The following is a 20125-nucleotide window of genomic DNA, read 5'->3' on the forward strand; positions in this document are numbered from 1 at the left end:
TGAAATTCAACGTTTAGCAAAATAATTGGGATGTAGATCTGTTGAAACATTCGGTGTACCATTTGACAACTGGTTATTAAACAACATCCACTTATGGGAAACACAGCAACGATATCATGATATAACATTATTTACCACCCTTCAGGAATAATTATGTTGCTATTGTTTTGAAGCCTGATTAGAAACTAGTAGAAACTAGGTGCATGATTCAGGTGCTATGAAGAATATTGGCAAGGAGTTAACCAAATCTTATGTTAAAGGGATCAATAACAGAACATTTTAAAATAAAGTTTTCTCAAACACTTTCATAAACGTGAAAAGGTACTACATAAAACTGAATGCCTTTTATAATCTGTGTGTTCTTCTGGAGTTTAAAATTCATGTGATGACATTAGCACTTTGATACGATTAGTATCAAATATTTTTGGGAAATCTTATTTTATTCTTTTTGGCAAAGCATGGCATTGCAATAAAAAAGAGGTAAACAGGAAGAGTTTAATATTCCATGTGGAAAATTTAATATATGGAAATATAATGTTTCTTAATTTGCAGGTATTTAATGAGTAGGTATTTAGTGTTAGTACTGAGGTTTAAAGTTTTTTCATACTTCTTAATGTTGTGCAAGGCTGTATAATAATAACTATATTTAAACAAGAACTCAAAGAGAAGAAAATGCTGTAAAAATTGGGAAGTTTATTAACAGTATTTATGATCAACTAATCTTGTCAACACTTACAATGGTATCACATTTATGTGGATTACAGGGCACAGTGTAAAATCTTGGTATCTGGCCAGTAAAAGCCACTGTTCTGGCCTACCCCAGACAACTTGCAGACAAGCATGCTATGGGAGTTAAGACAAGGCATGATTTGTAAGAAAGGAGATGCAGCTACAGGATTGAGAGGAAAAAGCAGAGTCCATATTAAAATGAAAAGCAAAACTTGCACTTCATTTAACACCACTGACTCTTTGTTGTGGTTTGAATTGACATACTAAAATATGAATATGTGCACAAATAGGAATTGAAAGATTTCTAATGTTAGGTATTGAAAAATCTGAGTGGTTTTCAGAAGACCTGTTACTACTGCAAATTTAAAACAGACTGAGCTTTAAAGTTTGTTTTTTTGTTTGTTTGCTGTTCAAGTACTATTCTGTTGTTAAAACTTTGCTATCACTGAAGCTGATTATGTTGTTTTTCTTAATGTATTAAAAGGTGAAATTCCAGCATGAGGTATACCCTCCAGGTGGTGCAGAAGGCGAATCCAATCTGTTGGAACAGCCAGTGTCACGTCAGGTTTTTATTGTTCAAGACCTGGAGATTAGAGACCGCTTAGCTACATCACAGATGAATAAATTTCTTTACCTCTACTGTAGTAAGGAGATGCCCAGAAAAGCGCATTCAAACATGGTATGTTTATGGAAAATTTTAATTCGCTATAATTATAGTGGTTGGACTGTCATTGTGGAAGATGCATAATACTCTTAATATTGCAGAAGAAGGGGCATGAAGCACGAGATCGTGGAACAATGAAGTGATATAACTTATTTTGGTAGTTATTTTCTTGTCTCCTTTGAATATTAAAACTAATGGAAAAGTCAACTTGAATATTAGTATGTGAGATACTAATTTTCTTAAGGTTCTGTCATTTTTAGAAGGTATATGTGCAGGACTACTTCAACAGCTTTCAGATTTTGGTTTTGAACAAACATTGCTTGTGTGTGTATTCTTAGATTTCGCAGCACATGCAGAATTTTATAGTCTTACTGCTTCTGTAATTTATGAATTTAATTTTTTAGAGTTTCCTTATTATTGGTGTAAAAGTGAAATTAAAATAAGCTACTTATTCTATATTGGCTTTAGCAAAAGATTTCACTTTGGCAAGTGAAATCAGATCAGTACAGAACTTTTGCAGTAAATATTTGTCCTAGCGAGTGTTCTGAAATTTAATAATTGTGAATGTTACTACTTACTTATCTTGTTGCTGTTCCTCAGTTAACAGTTAAAGCATTGCATGTCCGTCCAGAGTCTGGCAGATCCCCACAGGAATGTTGTTTACGCGTTTCACTAATGCCACTTCGCCTCAACATTGACCAGGTTGGTTGTGATAATGAAATACACTTTTATATATTTATATATATATAATATACACACACACATTTGATGGTGTTGTGCTTTCCCCCAAATACTTGTGACCATCACACTGGTTTCTATGGAATTAATTCTCAGTTTGGTACATTTTCATTTATGATCACAGATATCTTTAGATCTCTGCTTCTCTGTTTATATCTGTGTTGGAACTTGCCTTGTTTTCCAGCTATTATAGAGGCTAGACTTTTTACGTTTAGAAACTAAAAATATCTATATAGGTTTTTTCATGAGACTACCAGTTCATCTTCTGAGATTTCTGGTGGTCTCTGTGTCTTGAAATGGTGACGACTTAAAAGCATATGTTATATGTGGACAATCTTGCTTTGTTTGCTAATGAGGTAGTTTAGTTGTTTTTAACTGAAAAAAAAAATTAATCATTAACCTAGAAGTTGTTCACACTATTTTAGTCAAGGGCAGTCAACACTTGAGGACTCGCTTCTCTACTGTGAAGTGTTTGCTCTCCTTATCAACTGCAGTGGCATGGAGAACAGAATCAAGAGAAATTGTTTGACATTCTTTAGCGAGCCTTCAGTACATGTTAGAGACCAGATTTTCCTTTTATTCATAGAAGAATTCTACTCTGTATTGTTTGTAATAATTTCATAGAGAAAAATAGTACAGAAATACTGCCATCTAGTGAGGAAATACATACCTTCTTTGTAACTCTTCTGTTTTGTACCATAACTGAATTCACCTTTACAACTTCTGCAAAATAAACCACAGCTTTCCCAGAAGCACAAGGCTGTATGCAATCATGTCAGAAATTCTTGTTATTTCTTAGGCTGTCTGCTGATAAGTTAGAAACAAAAAAAGGAAAGAGAATAATGCCCATATGTCATTAATCATAGGATGAATAAGGCACCATCTGTCAAAAAAGAAAATTAGATGTTATAACATGAAGACATTAACAAAACATTTAGCAACCACAGAGTTATTAATGCCTTTTAAGGAAGTAATATTGACATCTGATCTGAAATTATTTGTCTGAAATTGACGGTATTAGTATAAATGAATATAACTAGGCTTGAATACCCTTTTACTGGAAATCAAAGGAATATTTATAGCCTTTAAAACACTTGAATTCTGGTACAGGCTTCAAAATGAGTGTAGAGATGATGAAAACAACCCTGGCATTTTAAAACAGAATTATATACATAATGCAATCCTATTATATGTAGCAGGGGGCAAGGACCAAGAGGGCCTCCACAGTTTATGACCTAGATTTCAAAGTGGCTTCTGCTTAAGGATTAAAATAAGGGAATGTGTTTTTTTCGTATCTCTATGGAGATAGAAGACCTGGAATTGTAGGTAATATTTTTTAGAGAAATGGATATTTTTCTGTTCTCTTAATTAATTTTTTTAACCTTATTGTATTTTATTTTGTATTGTATTTTTATTTTTGACACTAGGATGCCTTGTTTTTCTTGAAAGACTTTTTCACAAGCCTGTCTACAGAAGTAGAACTCTTAGTTACTCCCGATCCTGAAGGTACACTTTAAAATATCTCACGTGAAAATGTTTCTTCTTTCTCTTTTAGTATGTATATGTATCTATAAATGTACATGTGAATCTCATGTATAGAAGTAGTTATGACAGTGACCAAAACCCAGTATTAGTAATTAATTTTTTTTATTATTATTTTTTAAAAAAGATACTTGGGGTATTTTTGATTTGAACACCAACAAATTTTCTGAATGTTTAGGAGCTCTGCTGTATAACATGCTGCACTGAAATTGGAGTATATTAAATAAGAACTTCTGAAGAATTGGGGAATGTATATATAATTAGGAGTTCTTGTTAGATAAAACAAATGCATTATTTCATGCCTCTTGCATAAAGGAATATATTTGTCTAATTGCCTGAAGTTGTATAACCCATTGAGAAGAAACAGAGCTCAAGTTTACAAATAGGCAATGCAATGTAAGTGTGTAAAGTGATACTTCAGTTTTTTGAAGTGACACTTCAAAACCCATATATATTGAAATACACATTTCCTCTATTATTAAATACACATTTCGTCTATATCTGTGAGTTTATTTTATCAGCTATCCTTTCCCTATTTCTGTTGAGAGATCATACTGAAATGCATAGATAATGAAGTGCTATGCAATGTTGCTATTAAAATTGGATGAATTATTTTTGCTGATACATAAATCTCAACTAAAGATTCTTGTAATGATTTCTAATGATATCTAAGAGAATTCAAATATTGTCTCGCTAGTAATTATTACAAATTAGTATTAGCGCTTAACTAAGGTTAAGGTATAAATAAGGCATAAGTACAGATTTTTTGTAATCACTATGGAAAAATTAGTCTGTTTAATTTGTGTAATCTCTTATTATCACAGTTAAAAAATCTCCTGGTGCTGAAGTTACATGTAGTTTGCCCAGGCATGTCAGCAGCCTTAAGGACCCGAGTCCTGTCATTTCTTTCTCATCACACAAGCAAACAACTGAAAATGGTACCATTGATCCTATGGATGTGGCTAATGGAGATGATCATCATTTCTCACAAGAAGTGACGTCATACAGTGATCAGCCAGTATTTTTCAGGTAAATTTTTGTTACACAATTTCCAGAGACACACGACTGTTCTGCTGATTGATTTAAGAAAGGGTAATGATAAACTAATCACACCTTATAGACAAAATGTAGTTGTTTATTCACCGATAATAGAGATCAAATATATTTGTTTCTATCATGGGAAGGTAATTAATGAATTTATTACTGAGTTTTGTACAATACTGTGCACAAGAAAATACAATTAATTAAAGCTGTGCCATGTACAGCACCAATAATACAAAGATTTTAAAAAGAGCAGGATCGTTAATTTTCCTGTAAATATTACCTTTGATTAGATTTTAATAAACCAAGAAAAGCTAAATTTGCAATTGTATTTTGTCTGATTATTCTCAAGTGCTTAAGCACTAGCATGGTATCTAGAGGATTTTGAAAGAATAATCTTATTTCTGATTTGTTTCTTACTGTAAAAATTCCTTTGTGTATCTTCAGAGAATTTCGTTTTACATCAGAAGTTCCGATACGGCTTGATTACCACGGCAAACATGTATCAATGGATCAGGTTTGTATATAGCATTGATGCTGTAAAACAATGTTTATTTAGTTCTCTTTTCCTAAGAGTTGGACTCTATTTTATGCTTCCTACTCACTATTAATGTGGTTTTGCGAATTGTAGAGCACTTTTGTCTTATACTTTCAATAAAACTTAATCTTGTTCCATCTGTAATCTGAAAATTGAGGGATATGATTCTTCTGGGTATGATTAATACAGAATGAAACTTGAAAGTCATATTTATCAGCTTTGTGACAGGCTGGAAGTCTTTCTGCACAGCTGTGGTGTCCCTCAAAGGTTGATACCACTGTCTGATGCTAGAATTGAGCATTTCATTTTCTATCTCATTAATGCCAGAACAATGTTACCTTTTTTCCTTTTGATTTCCATCCCTTGTGGTCTAGTAACATACGGGCTTCACTGGCAATGTTGGAACCTTGTACAATTTTTTTTTATTTTTATTTTTTAAAAAAAGCTCTTTTAAAAATAATTATTAGTTAATCATGTTGGTTTTATGTGTTATCATATTGGGTTTACTGAGCAAATTTCAAGACAAAAACAAACAAACAATAAAAAACTGTTTGCAGAATCAGATTTGTAGTCTGTCTTGGCAAATCAGTAAGAAAACATAAACAAGTAGAAGCAGCAATTTCTTGAACTGGCATTACCACCAAAGAAATTGTAACGTGAAATAGCAGCTCTAGAGCTCCTGGAAAACAGTAACGCCAGAGCTGTGCTTACATCATTTGTTATTTACACGTTTTCCTTGGAATTTGGCTTAATCAGCTACTCTATCTTTTGCAAGTCATGTAAAAACTTGCAAATTAATTGAACATGGAATTCACAGCATTGTAACTAGTGATGGGGGGTGGAGAATCAGTTAAGACAGACATATCTCCAATAGGAGTCAAGATGATGAAATTGTCTCTCATATACAAATTGTGCTGCTGAGTTGTTATGATAACAAAACATTTCACTTACAGGGGACGCTAGCTGGGATTCTTATTGGTCTTGCTCAATTAAACTGTTCAGAATTAAAGCTGAAGAGACTTTGTTACAGACATGGGTAAGTTAATCAAATCGTAGCTAGCATCTGTATTACAGATAGAACGTGTTTACAGTGAATAACTGAATACAGCAATCAGAAAGCAAATTATCCAATAAGACACATTTCTAAAATCCAAGACACTTTCTAATAATATTTATAATGAGTATTTCATTTTCAGTAGGCCTAATATAATTTACGATAACTTTTTCTGAATTTCACAAAAGCTATTATCAATAAATATTTGTAAATGGGTGTAGTTCAAGAAGAATATCTGTTTTTAGGATGGTATCTAATACATGTGCTATTTTTGATGCTAAACTCTTTTTTTTACATTTGCTTCCTCTTGAATTGGATATGATTATAAACATTAAACTCTTGGTTTAGCCAAGTGCAACAACACATGACACTTGAAATCAGTTTCCCTTTTGTTTAAATGACATTTGCATACTGCCATGAATAATACATTTCTTTTATCAGAAATTCTTTGTTTTTCAAAAATATTAATGATTTTACTTGCTTCAGCTTATTAGGTTTGGATAAATTGTTCTCCTATGCAATCAGTGAATGGCTTAATGATATAAAGAAAAACCAGCTGCCAGGAATTTTGGGAGGAGTAGGGCCTATGCACTCGCTAGTACAGTTAGGTAAGCTAATTCTTGTTTATATTCAGGCACACAATGGCACTGTGTTTTTGATGTTATTTTGTTTTTCTGCTTCTTTTTGTGGTTTGTTTTCCTAAAGAAAAAAAAAATACAAAAATAAACAAAAAAGACACTGTTAACTCTTGTTTTTACTTCCCCTCCAGGCAAACGGAGAACTTGGAGAACTTGCTAACTGCGATGTTCTGTCTTCATTTCAGTTCAAGGTCTGAAAGACTTGGTGTGGTTACCAATTGAACAGTACCGAAAGGATGGCCGTATTGTAAGAGGCTTTCAAAGAGGAGCAGCATCTTTTGGTACTTCAACTGCAATGGCAGCACTGGAGCTGACAAACAGAATGGTTCAGACGATACAGGTATAGTGTATTGCTTCTGGAGTTAGACAGAAAATCAGAAGTGTCACTAGCAAGTGCTTTATGTGAAGTCTTAATGCTATGGGAGTATGTGTAAAAATAAGAGTAAATGAATGCTGTACAAACAAAGCAGAGAATGGGCAAAGGTTATGGCAGTCTGTGAGGTGAGAATGGTAGCATCAGATGCAACATGTATTGTGTTAAAATATTGCCCAGCACTCAGGCTGCACGTGTTGCATTGTAATACATGAAAGACATTATAAGAAGTGTTCAAAATTTTTTGAAAATGTCATGTTTTCTGTGCTTAGTTATTGAAGGGGGGGGTGGTAGGAGGGGAGAATAGTAGTAACCCTAGTCGTGGTTCAAAGTGGTAACAATGTTATGTTCCTTAATGTCAAATACCTAATGACAATACACTTTTACCACCTAATTTTGCAAACATGGTATAAGTGCCAAAGTATGAACATGCATAACGAAAAAATATTATTTATGAGTGGAATTAAGTATCTCTGTGTGTGTGTGTGTGTATAAGAAAACATTATTGTTCAAACGTTTCAAGTTTTTATCTCAAACATTTTCTACATATTGGAGGATGCTTTTGAAGTAACATGAATTGGAGGACTGGGTTGAGGGGAGTACCAAAATCTACAGTATTCAGTGTTTCATAATGGAACTTCTGTAATTGGTGCAGCTGTAACAATATATAGAAGTTCTTGTGCAAAACCTTAGCCTGATGTAATTGACTATTGTTTGTAACATTAAAAAACATTTTATTTCAATTATGTTACCTTATAAGTAGTTTAAATATGGGATGTTAAAATAAGACTTCATGCTTATCTTTCATTTGCTCCCGATCATCAGGCAGCTGCAGAAACTGCATATGACATGGTATCACCAGGGCCTACCTTTATTGAAACAAAAAAGATAAAACGATTCCCTCGCCATCGTTTGGCTCATCAGCCAGTAGACTTACGGGAAGGTGTTGCCAAAGCATACAGTGTAGTAAAAGAGGTGAGTGCAAATATAACCATCCTTAACATAATTTAAGAACTATGTGAAGACAAAGCAAATAAAATGTCAGATGTTAGCTTAAACTAACCATCTGATGAATGGGTTTTAATTTTTAGCAAGACTGTCTTCAACAGTAGTTCTAAACCAACAGAAACCTTGCATAGAAAAATTAGAGAAACAAATTAAGATGTTATACAGTTAATCATGAACAAGACTTCAGAGTTCTTCAGTTGTGAGGATGCAACCAGAAGTTAAATGAAATAGTCATCTGTAAGCTCATAATAGTGTTATTCTAAGCCTCATCAGAAGAATTAAATCAGATTTGTCAAAATATAGCTGTATTACAATTATAATACAAAAGTGATAAATGCTGTGCAGTTTTAAGTTGAACTTAAAATTAGGAGAGGTTGCTTTGTCTTTTTTCACTGTAACTAATTTGTATTAATTTCTAAAAGGGAATTACGGACACAGCTCAAACCATCTATGAGACTGCTGCTCGTGAGCATGAAAACAGAGGAGTAACTGGAGCAGTAGGAGGAGTCCTCCGCCAAATTCCACCAACTGTGGTAAAACCCTTCATTGTTGCAACAGAGGCAACCTCAAATGTTTTAGGTGGAATGAGAAACCAGATCAGGCCAGATGTGCGTCAAGAGGAGTCTCAGAAATGGCGCCTTGGGGAAGACTGAGATTAAAAAAAATCTGGCTCAGCAGCCGGGTAGTAAGGCTAGAAATGCAGAGGATTTTCCCATTGGCAGCCTTGGATGAAGCTCAATTGTTTTTTATGCTCATCTCAGGAACAAACAAGGTTTTCACCTATTATTAGCAAAACATCCAACCAAAAATATTTATGAAGTGAAAAGCAAATTGGTACTTGCTTACGCTGTGTGTTACCAATACATTTGGTAGATAGTGCCAAACATAGCAAAGCATGCGCTGCCAACTCAGAGACATGCTTGCTCTATCCTGTTTACCATGTTTTTTTTGGTAGATACACCATCTGAAGCAGTGGCCTGTATGGCAAAACTAAGCATTCTTCAGAGATGGTTTTTGAGCATAGTCAAGGAACTGTCTTCAATAAAGGGCTCTGTAGATGCTCTTCACTGACTGAAAGGTAAAAGCTTTCATTTTGGATGGGAGACATGAAGGCTATATAATATGGAAGTATATAAGAGGATACCATGTAGTGGTCATAAGCAGTGCTTTTAGCGTGGCACTTAAAAGAGCAAGCTTGATAACCATTCAGAATTTAGATTCAGTGTTGATACACCTATGAACAGGATTTGTTCCTAAATATTAAATACCTACTTTTGTGGGTCTCTGAAGAAACTGAATGTTGCAGAAATGTTCTGTTGTGTTGCACTTTAAAGGATATGGCCTGTATATTGTGCTTTTTTTATAGTGTGAATAAAATGTAATGTGCATTATCCTTTATGTGGTTTAGAAGCTTACACAAATTATTGACAAGAGCATCATTTGATGATTCTACAGAAAGAAAAGTGTCTTAACTTTGTTTGAACTACTTGTTATATGTGAAAACACTTTTGTCTTCTGTTACACTAACAACAATGCTAAAAATAACTGTTCTTCAGAAAAACAGCAGTTGTGTTGTGAGTTGTAGCCAAAATGTCTTTCTAAGAATGAGGGATCCTAAGCAAAGTTAAAAATAATAATAATAATAAAAAAAATCATAAATTCATAGTTAAAATTATGTACAAACTTGTAACAATCTGCTTTTATTTAAAAATCATATTATTGCAAAATTGCTGCTCTCACAAGATATTTTTAATTTAAATTGTGCGTCATCAGTTATTTGTCAATGAGCATTTGGTGTCATTTCATTTGAACTGGGGATAGGTGAGAGGATTTAAAAAAAAAAAAAAATCTTCAAAAAATCAAAGTGGATACTGATATTTACAGTTTAATAGGGGACCAGGGTCTCCATAGTGTTTTATTAAGCAACTGACATTGCGCCATTTCTGGGAAATTTAAAGGCTAGACACTAGCTATGCCAGGATAAACCTTTATTCCTTATAGCAGCAAAAACTGGAGGATAAAAAGTAAAAAGACTTTTTTGAATAGAAAACTACTCGTTTTGAATTTTAAATTTTTGGGTGACCAACTGGAACGTTAGTTTGTACTAATCCTGTGCTTCTCCTACATAAATGCTATGGGCAAATGTCTGCTGAAAGAGGGACATCAGATGCTTTTGGTCTGAGTTGAATCTCTACTGGTAATCAGGAGGTAGCCTCCTTCTCTTTTTTTAATACCCGCCGCTAGCAAAAACTTTGCTGGTGGGTATTACAGGACACATAGGAGCATACAAAGGAAAATAGTTATTGCATATTCATCTTGATATTATACCAGCTGTTTCTGGACACCAAAGAATCTGTCTGGAGGGTAAATGATTTTAAAAATGTCCCCCCTGCTGGAAAGACTACTACAGTTTGCTTTATTATTTTTAATAACACAAAAATCCATTTACAAACAAGTTCTTGCATTGGGTGGCAAGTGGTATTACAAAGTTGGCTTTCATTTACTGGAATCTTCTTTGAAGACCTGGGTATTTTGGTTAAATGACTTGTAAGCAGGAGAATGTTTCTGAGGGGACAAATACCTGCACATTGAGCAACTTGAAATACTTTCTGATGTAAAAATACTTGCTGCAGATCATACTTTCTTCAGTAATTATTTGCTGACTACTTCAGTAAGAGCTCAAAGCTGAGCGTTTTGCACAGGATTGAGTTCCATGTTTGCAGTTTGGCACCTGACTGCCTTCTCAAGAAGTGGTGATGAGTCAATGCAAGTAAGTAGCAATGAATCATCTTCATTTACAGTTACCATACTACATCACTTCTGCTGGTTTGGTTCATCCAGTTAATTGGAGTATACTGTAATAGTATAAATCTGCATGCTTTTTTTTCTTTTTTGACATTGCTGAAAAGAAGCAGTGGCATTTCAGTGTTCATTTCATTTTCCATTCTGTCTGTCATCATCTGATTGTACAGCAATGCAGTTAGGATATATTTTTATATGAGCGCATGCTGTCAAGGTAAAACATTTTATAGTGTCTGTCACTGTTGGCAATACAGATTGTACAAATTATTAAACTTTTCACCATTTAAACTCCTGCATTTACTTCTTGCATTTTATTGAGCCTATTCAGAGAAATGTCTTTTTTTTTTCCCCCCTTTTTATTTTTGCAAGCAGTTTCTTAATAGTTTCTTAATCTTTGGATGTATATTCAGCATTGTTTTTCATTTGTAACATCGTCCTGTAGTGTTGGAAATACTAAAAAAACAAAACCAAAAAACTCAGACCTCCCCAGACTAACCTTTACATTTCAAAATGTATTGTATAGGGGAGAGGCTTGTGCTTTAAATCAAAAGATACATATTGTTCACGAAAAGGGATTCATCAAGAGTTCTGCTCAATACAGTAAGACTTCTGAGGCATTGAATACACAAAATACAGTTTGACTCTGGACATATTTTCTGGAAATGGAAGCCTATAGATTGCTATGGTTTTGTTAGCATGGGATCTTCAAAAAAAAAAAAATTGTTATACTCGAAGTTTCTACTGGAATCAACTGCTACAGCAGATACTACTCCTTCTCATAGTTTTAGTGGGTATAAACAGGTACAGACCATGTTTAAGAAGTGAATTCGGTAACGTTGAACTGACTAACACTACTACTGCTACTACTATTGCTTAGCCTGATACTCTCCAGATAAACAGGCTCAGAACTGTCAACCTGGATTTTCTTATGCATCCTGGCACTTCAGATAACATGGTCATGAGTGCCCAAGAACTACATGAAAGACAGCTGTTTGAAACAGACAAAAAAAACCCTGCTTCATAAGTATCTTAACAATGACAGAGAGCAATGAATCATCACTTTCATGCAAAGGCAGCTTCCATTTTCTTTCCAATATCAATTGGTTGTTTGTAAATACCACAGCTTTTTAGCAATCCAATATACCCTGTGCTAACTTGCATATTGATATGCATTGGGTCAGTCACCAGCGAGTTCATATGTGTTTAATGGATGCACATGTTTTTATTCTCTCACTAAGTGGTTAATTGTGGTCATCTTTTGCTCATTTTCATTTACAGGTTTTTGAGCTTGCAAGAAAGGTTTTAGTAAACCAAAAAGCTCTTAAGTGGCTATGAACAAGACATTTTTACTGAACATGATCTGTGTACCTGTGAATGTGATGCTGATTTTACTTTAAATATTGGAACATATGTTTTTGTAAAGCAGTGAAGTCCAAAAATTTGTTTAGAACAGTTACATACTTTGAAGTACCCTAAATCTCACAGCAATAGAAACACTTTCAGAAAAGATGTGGGTGTTGAAGTCAGTTTGGATCCATACTGCACGTAGTTCTTTCAGTGTCCAGCCCTTGTGATTTAAGCTTCTGACAACTGTTTTAAGTTGCTGTACCTGCTGAAATCTTGTTTACAATTGAAAAAAAAAACCAACAACAAAACAACCCCCTACAAATTAAGTACGTAAATACAAATCATGCATTTATACTGGATTTCTTAATAGTGAGTTAGCTCAGACAGAAACAGTGGTTTGCGTATGTTTGTGTACATTTTTTACATTTTTGTGTTTATAGTAGTTTTGTGGTATTGTTTGTATATAATTTGAAAGTGTAAAGGATATAACCTCATTAAATAGAAACCACTGTCGAAGGGATCTGACACGTTCAACTTGAGTTATTTTGCTTAAAGCCTTGTCCCCTCAATAGGTTTTGAAAATAATTGAGAATTATTTTTAGATCATAATTTATATGGGACTCTGTGTATATTTTAGCTCATTAAAGTGCTGAAAGGCCTGAATGCAAATAAGTTGTCCTGTTAAATATGTTTAATTGAGGGAAAAAAAAAAAACACAAAAACACACAACTTTGTAACAATATATAAATAAATACCTTAATTTGTTCCTTGAGTTGGTTTTCTCTACTTTTGAATATAAATAATACAGAAATCATTCTCCTCAAATATCAGAAGTTACCTTTCAAAGCTTTTTACCTATGAAACACAGTTCTGTACTTAAAACAAACAAACAAAAACGCAACACCAAACCAGAAAACGTGAATCTTCAAAATTGCATAGAGAAAGCAAGGACAAAGACAAAAGCTGGGAAATAAATGGGCTTAGCTAATACAGCTTTAATCCACCCTTATTTCATATCAACGAACTGCTCTTTAACTCTGGCATCGCATGTTCTTTCCCAGGTTTCTTTAATCAATTTGTATTCCTTATCCCTGTATTCAGAAGAGATTTTAGAGCTTTATTAGCTTCCAAACACTGTGGAAAAGGCAAAATCATTCATTCATTCAGGATCCCAGTATGATGCCTGCTTCATAGGTACTTAGTTAAAAGCATCTGAAAGATCTTAGGTTGAGTGGTGGTTAGTATTAAATACTGGTGGCAGTGCTGCGTTCTTACTGTGTTTTTGTCATGTTTTTGTAGCCTAAAAAAATAATGAAAACAGAAGCCCTCTATATAATGCCTGAAAAATTATTTGGTCAAATAGTAAGAAGAAAGTTGACTTCTATCCCATGCAGCTCCTTCCCACCCTTTTTGTTACTTCCAACTGAATTATCTTGGTATAAAAGCTGTTAATTTTGTTTTAATTTAAGGAAGTTCTAGATAACCTGATGGTAAGGAAAGAGGGATTTTGGTGTTGTTTGCAAGCCTGGTGGACAAGAATCTTCTCTGCTTTTCTAAACTTTTCTCATACAAGTGATCAAAGCTATTTTATAAATGCTTTGCAGAGGAGAAGTATGGACTGTAGAGGAGAAATAGGGAATATCTTGGAATTAGTTATTGATCGTCCTGAGGGTATGAAAAATGAAAAGTTTTTTTTTTCATTTGTACCCAATTTCTTTCGTGGATCAAAAGCAATGAAGTTACAAAGTGATTTGCAATCAGTACTTCCCAAGATTTTTGGGGCTTATGTGTCACTTGTAAGGAAGCAATTATATGAAAACTACTAGTAAGTATTTGTGCTTCTCTGAATTTAAGCCTGCTGTAATTTAAGTTTGTGTCTGCAAAGCTTGCACCCTCCTTGGCAGAATCAAGACTTCATTTTGCTTGTACATGCTGTAGGGAGACCATCCAGATTGGCACACCTGGAATTGCAACTCAAGGAAAATGACAAAGGTCTATTCTTCCTGATACCAAGGCGGTCTCCTGACATCTCCAAGTTAGTCCTAAGAGCAGAGGAGACTGACTCCACAGCCTGTGACTCTTCAACCAGCTGAGAATTTAGGGGAAACCACCAGTATGACACATCAACCAGGACCACTGTTAGCTGTTGTCCTTGAACTGCATTGCTAATTGAGGATGAGCCAGGCTGAAGTGTGCTTTATTGTGTGCTTTAATTACTTTACTGATAGTGATTTTATTCATAACACATTTGAAAGTTTGTTTTTTAAACTGCCTTTTTTTTCCCTGACAATTCATATTTCTAGCAAATAGTGTTTAAAATTATCCAGTATTATGATACGTTACCGAAGGCTGCATAGAGTGGCCTTTCTGTTGCAGATAAATTCAGGTTTCAGAGCTGTTTTGTTCTGAAACAGAGTGATCAGGTGAATGCAATCTGCTGAGGGGCAGCAAGGAAGTATTTACTGCCCTACAGGCAGGGAAATGGTTCAAGCTCCTTAGTTGTTTCTGAGATAGGTAACAGAATGACACTGCATATAACTGACTCATTTTTATGTGATTATTTCCCCCAAAGTAGATTTCATTCTTTGGTAAGAGCTTGAGTTTCAAATTTGGCTTTTATGGGCCAAGATTAGGTACCTTCAGGGAGGAAAAAAGTTTTGGGGATATGGTCTGCCTCATGTCCCTCACAGTAGAACTCAGCAGAATGAGGACCTGGTCTATTGTAGCTCGTGGGCACAAAGGTAAATATGCGAACACGCTCAGCAGGTCTCAGATACCTCAAGAGGAGGGCTTTGACTTCATTGTAGGCCTTAGCACTTGGCAGTTCTTTGATACTGGAAATTTGCTGGTGAGTCCATCAGCTCCACTGATCTTAGAGCACTTCTTTCAATTCTTCCCATTCATCTCTTCTGTCAGCAGAGGCTGAAAATGCTTCCTGTGTTTTGTACAACGTGGCCTGAGGAAGGTTTATGGCTTTTTTTAAGTGAAAAGAGCTGTGAGCTTGAGGAAGTTTGACAGTGCCATGCTATTTATTCTAACTCTTGCAGTCATTGGGCAAATGACAGGTCAAGAGAGTTGAAAGGTGCAGGCATGGTGTGCTGAAGAGGATGCTGAACAATCAAGGAAAAACACTGCAGAGTGCGCTGAGAGCGTTTGCAAGGTGATGGCATAGGTATTGCTGAGTTTACATTTTGATGTGACCAATATTTTACAGATCTGGATCCACTGCAGCTGACAGAAAGCCAGAGAGCACATGGACCTGGCAATGATAGATGTGGGTGAGTATGTGTATGTGTCAGATGTTTGTACGAACACTTGGTACTGGGGGCAGAAGGCTAAGAGAAAAGCAAAATAGCAATACAGGAAGATGGAAGAAGTAGTGCTCAATTGTATAAACAGGTCCTTTATAGGAATCCAAGTTATTAGGAAATAAAGTTCCTGGCATCATCTATCTTTTCAGTAATGTTTAACAGATCTGAAGTGTTTCCTGGAATTACTCAATAAAATAGAATGCTTCACAGTTATTATGGCATGTCTCTGTGTATTTGGTGCCAGAAGTATCTTCGAGAGCACTAAAGGTATTTATTTTAAGCATGAGACCTTCAGAGATGCTCTTGAGTTGCATTTTCTCTTGGCCTTTCAGAGCTATTTAGTACTTCCTTGTAATGACAAATACTCTTTTAGTTCTTTTCCATTTCATTTCTGCTTCCTGAGCACTTTGCTCGGAATATTGAGCAGGCCAAATTCAGCACAGGTAAGCAAGGGGGTAGCAATTATATCAAGTTAATTGGAGAAACCCCTCTTACTTCATTGTCTGAATGTCATTCAAACCAGCCAAAAGTTCTGTCGCAGGGCACTGCTTTGTATTTGTAGCGTTTTCCTTTCCTAAGTTTTTTCTTTCCTAAGAGCTGCAATTTAGTACCAGGTAACCCTTTTTTTTTCTTTCATCAGACCAGAGGTGATGTGCCTCCAGGTGAATTCTTTATTAACACAATGTAGTTTGACAATTCATTCAAAAAAATGATGTTCAAGTTTGAGATGTGTTGACATAGAATTACAAACCGGGCCCTGTCTCTTTGAAATACCCCATGGATGCTGGAGAAATAACAGGAGGCAATTACAAGGAGCGTGTCCCACTACATTAACCACTAATGCCTCTACACCATTGCCTTAAGCCTCTTGTATCATTTAATGCAAAGATCCACAATGACATTGAGAGAGAAGGTTTTCAACTATGATTTTCATCAATACCATCTTTCTTTGTTGTCCTCAGTCTGATTTTTTTTTTCCTGTTGCTACTTCCTATTAAGTGTGAAGCCCTAGGAAGAGTTTTAAACAGATACTTGGGAAGATGCAGAAAAGGCCAGTAAGGCTGATGAATAAAGATGAGCAGTATTTTTATTTCTGCCACCCCTGAGCTTTGCTGATCAGTGCTCATGTCGTCTGAATTATTTGGTCAATATAGGTATCCTAAGGGCAGTTGCTTGAATTCGGACTTACCATGCAAAAGAAAGAAAGGAAGAGCAGATTATTCATATTAACATTGAAGACTTGGAAAAAATAGTTTGTTTTCTCACACAATTTAGGAGCAGATATTTAAACAGGTCCACAGGAGCCCTGTTAGTGACAGTTCTTTGTACTTGTTGCTCGCACAGAACTCGCACAGAACATTCATGCAGCACAGTTAATATAGAGAAAGGGTAGTTCATCTGCACTTACAAAGACACCTGAGCTGAAGAGGAAAGCTATGAGTGTAAGCATTCTTCCCTCCTGGGGTCCCAGGCCAGGGCCACCAAGCACTGGGATGGATGAGTATGGGGATGGATGCAGGAGGAATGCAGCTCTGGCGCTGTGTGACTGGTTCCTGAGCCACAGCAGCCTGGTGATGCCCTGCTGGGTAGTGCATGCTGAGGGTTGGCTTCAAGCGCAGGTATTGTGCCCTGAGAACCACAAGAGGCATGTCTGTAACGTGCACCAGGGGGGTGGCAGGCCAGCAAGAAGTCTGCTGCAGAAATGGAAGAAAAAAAACACAAAACTATTTCCCATTTATAAAAAGGGTAAAGTGAGAGTTTGAGGAGAACTAAAAGAGAAGACTCCTTCAAATTCTTTACTGTTGGAAAATTGAAGAACCTGCTTAGAGTAAGGCAACAAACTGGGAGCACTTGACAGACTGTGGCTAGTCTCCAGGGGAACTTCCACATGACTGAATCTGCATTTGCTTTGCTGAAAGCTGTTTCCTTCTTCAGATTGCTTTTCTGTTTGAGTCCGCTGTGTTAGAATTCAAGCAGCAAGACATGACTTTTTTAAGACATTTCAAAATCCCGAATTTCTTTGCAGTGTTTTCAGAAGTGTCAGCTACCACTGCAATGTGAGAATGATTGAAATGTGTTTTCAGAATAGCTCGTTTACATAGGAAACAGCAACTCTATTTTCATCTATACATTATACTTAATCCCAGGTGTAACATAGGAACTGCCTGTGTAGAGGACAGTGCAAAAGCTGTTCTGGCACAGGACAGAAGGTGCTGGACAATCATTGTCAAGATTGATAGGTGATGCTAAGTGCAATCTTAGAAACTACCGTGTGCACCTTTTGTGGGGCAAATTTATACCCTTACGTGGACTGTACCTGTCATGATGATAGTCACAACAAGTTAAGGTCTGTGGGAAAGACTGATAGACATTGTGTTTTCTGCATTGATTAAGGAAAATGTTTCATGAAGGTTAGCAGTAATTTTCTCAAGTTTTCTCATGTTCAAGGGGGAAGTTTCTCTGTTCTTCATAATGAAATGCTCGAGTTAAGCCCTCAGAAGAAACTAATCATATGGGTAGGAAATACAGCAAACAAAATGTGCCTGCAATAGAAGAAAATAATGTGTCATGGTATCATCTACAGTCATTCACAGAGGCCACGGAATGTCACAGTAAATTAAGTAGTGCTCTTTTCTAAGTCACCCACAGCTGAAGTGATGCATCTTCATATGGCAAAGACCACATTAACCACCACCGATACATTAGCTCATCTTTCAATGCAGAAAAAATTAAAGGCTTATTTAGAAATGGCATATGCATCAACATGGCCTCTCAAAGCACAGTGATAATTGCTTTGTATTGCAATGCTAAAAATAGTTATATACATTCTTTATAATAAAGAGAGTCTGTAAACTGCATTAAGAATATTGGAAAATATTAAAAAAAATACACAACAGCCTTGAATGGTGACAATGCAGTGTCATATTAACTTTAGGAGATGTTATTCTGTCCATTAATGGAACACATCAGCATGGTGCATTTTAGTTGCACAGCTCCCAGATGCTGCGATGCTGCTAAAAAGCATGTGTGCCATTTGGGCAGTTCAGGGCATGGTTTCCCTTAATAAATTCTGTTCACTGAAGAGGACAGTCAGGGAAGATGGTGGTAATTGGCTGAGGAAAGGTTTCTCTTGCTTACCAGCTTTCAGTCTAGCCAAAGAACAGTCTGTGCTTTACTGTCTGCCTAGGATAACCTGCTGTCAAAGGAGTCCTGCAGAGCAATGCCTACCCTAAATGGCAATGTTACATCAACTTTAAACTTTCTCTGGACATATTTTTTTCAGTTTCTAATCTGGAAAATGTTGTGGTTCCCATTTACTCGGTAATTGAACAATTTTTTTTAAAGTAGTTTGACAAATATGATGGTTTTGTTGAGATGCTGTTCCACCAAAATCAAATATTCTTCCTCATCTCAATAACCTGCAAACACCTGTTAATGGTCTTAATGAGATATGGAAATATAAGGAATTGAAGATACAATGGTTATTTCCAGAAAAAATATCTCCGATGAAAAGCGAGGATTTATGGATTTACCTGGAATAAAAAACTCCTTGTGTCTTTGTATTTCCTATGAAATTATACAGACTCCTCCCCCCCCATGCACTTACATTTTGGTCACAGTGTTTGAAGCTGTCCTTCACCCATCTGCCCAGCAGCTATTCTGTCCATGCTCTGCTATGCCTCCCAAGCTGTGCCAGGTTAGCTGGCTTTGTGCATGCCTAGTGAATTAGAACAGGAACTGGATAATTAATAGTTTGCTGAATTTTAGTCACTTTCCTAATTCAGTTCATCACACATAGCCATCCTGACTCAGCTAGAGGAGTAAGAACAAACAAGAGGGAAAGACAGGTCAGGCTGGGCAGGACAAACCAGCAGAGTCCCTGAAATGAATATTTGGGAAACTGGCCTCAGCAAGATCAGTCACGTTTGTCTCATCATGCAATCTTCACGAGGAATTTGAGAATTCACCTTCCTGTAAGCAGACTGCTGAGGAGCACTCATAAAAGTTATCTGTCTGTCATACTAAGACAGGACTTGTTGCTCAGCAATGCTTTCTATTCCACCAGCATCTCCATTTGTGCTGGGATAACTAATACTGTACTGTGTTAGTGAGATGATACTGGTGCAGTTTTTATGCTACTTGTAATAATACTGTAAGTGGTCCAAATGGTAGATTTTAAAAATATTGAAAGGATAGTTTGGAGACAAGCAAAGACTCTTTAACATTAAAACACATACTGAGGTGGTTTTAATTTGCTTTGATTACACCAAACATAATTTTAAAAGTGCATTTTGTTTGTTATTTCTACAGGATTAAAAAAATCACACTTTTAAGTGTCT

At 35.8% G+C, this 20125-nt stretch overlaps 1 protein-coding gene across 3 annotated transcripts in view; it reads left to right on the forward strand.

Annotated features, from left to right (window-relative positions):
- Positions 1–13246, forward strand: part of ATG2B (autophagy related 2B) — a 44397-nt gene extending 31151 nt beyond the window's left edge. For all 3 annotated transcript variants that reach the window (XM_082762310.1, XM_082762308.1, XM_082762309.1), the window contains 10 exons: positions 1214–1408; positions 1994–2095; positions 3559–3637; positions 4498–4702; positions 5162–5231; positions 6206–6288; positions 6793–6914; positions 7130–7284; positions 8143–8292; positions 8748–13246. In XM_082762310.1, coding sequence (XP_082618436.1) covers positions 1214–1408; positions 1994–2095; positions 3559–3637; positions 4498–4702; positions 5162–5231; positions 6206–6288; positions 6793–6914; positions 7130–7284; positions 8143–8292; positions 8748–8978 — 1392 coding nt within the window. In that variant the 3' untranslated portion in view covers positions 8979–13246. The remainder of the gene's footprint in view (positions 1–1213; positions 1409–1993; positions 2096–3558; positions 3638–4497; positions 4703–5161; positions 5232–6205; positions 6289–6792; positions 6915–7129; positions 7285–8142; positions 8293–8747) is intronic.
- The last annotated feature ends 6879 nt before the right edge of the window (positions 13247–20125 follow it).

The sequence above is a fragment of the Aythya marila genome (genome assembly GCF_965140915.1).
Source record: "Aythya marila genome assembly, chromosome: 5".
Lineage (NCBI taxonomy): Eukaryota > Metazoa > Chordata > Aves > Anseriformes > Anatidae > Aythya > Aythya marila.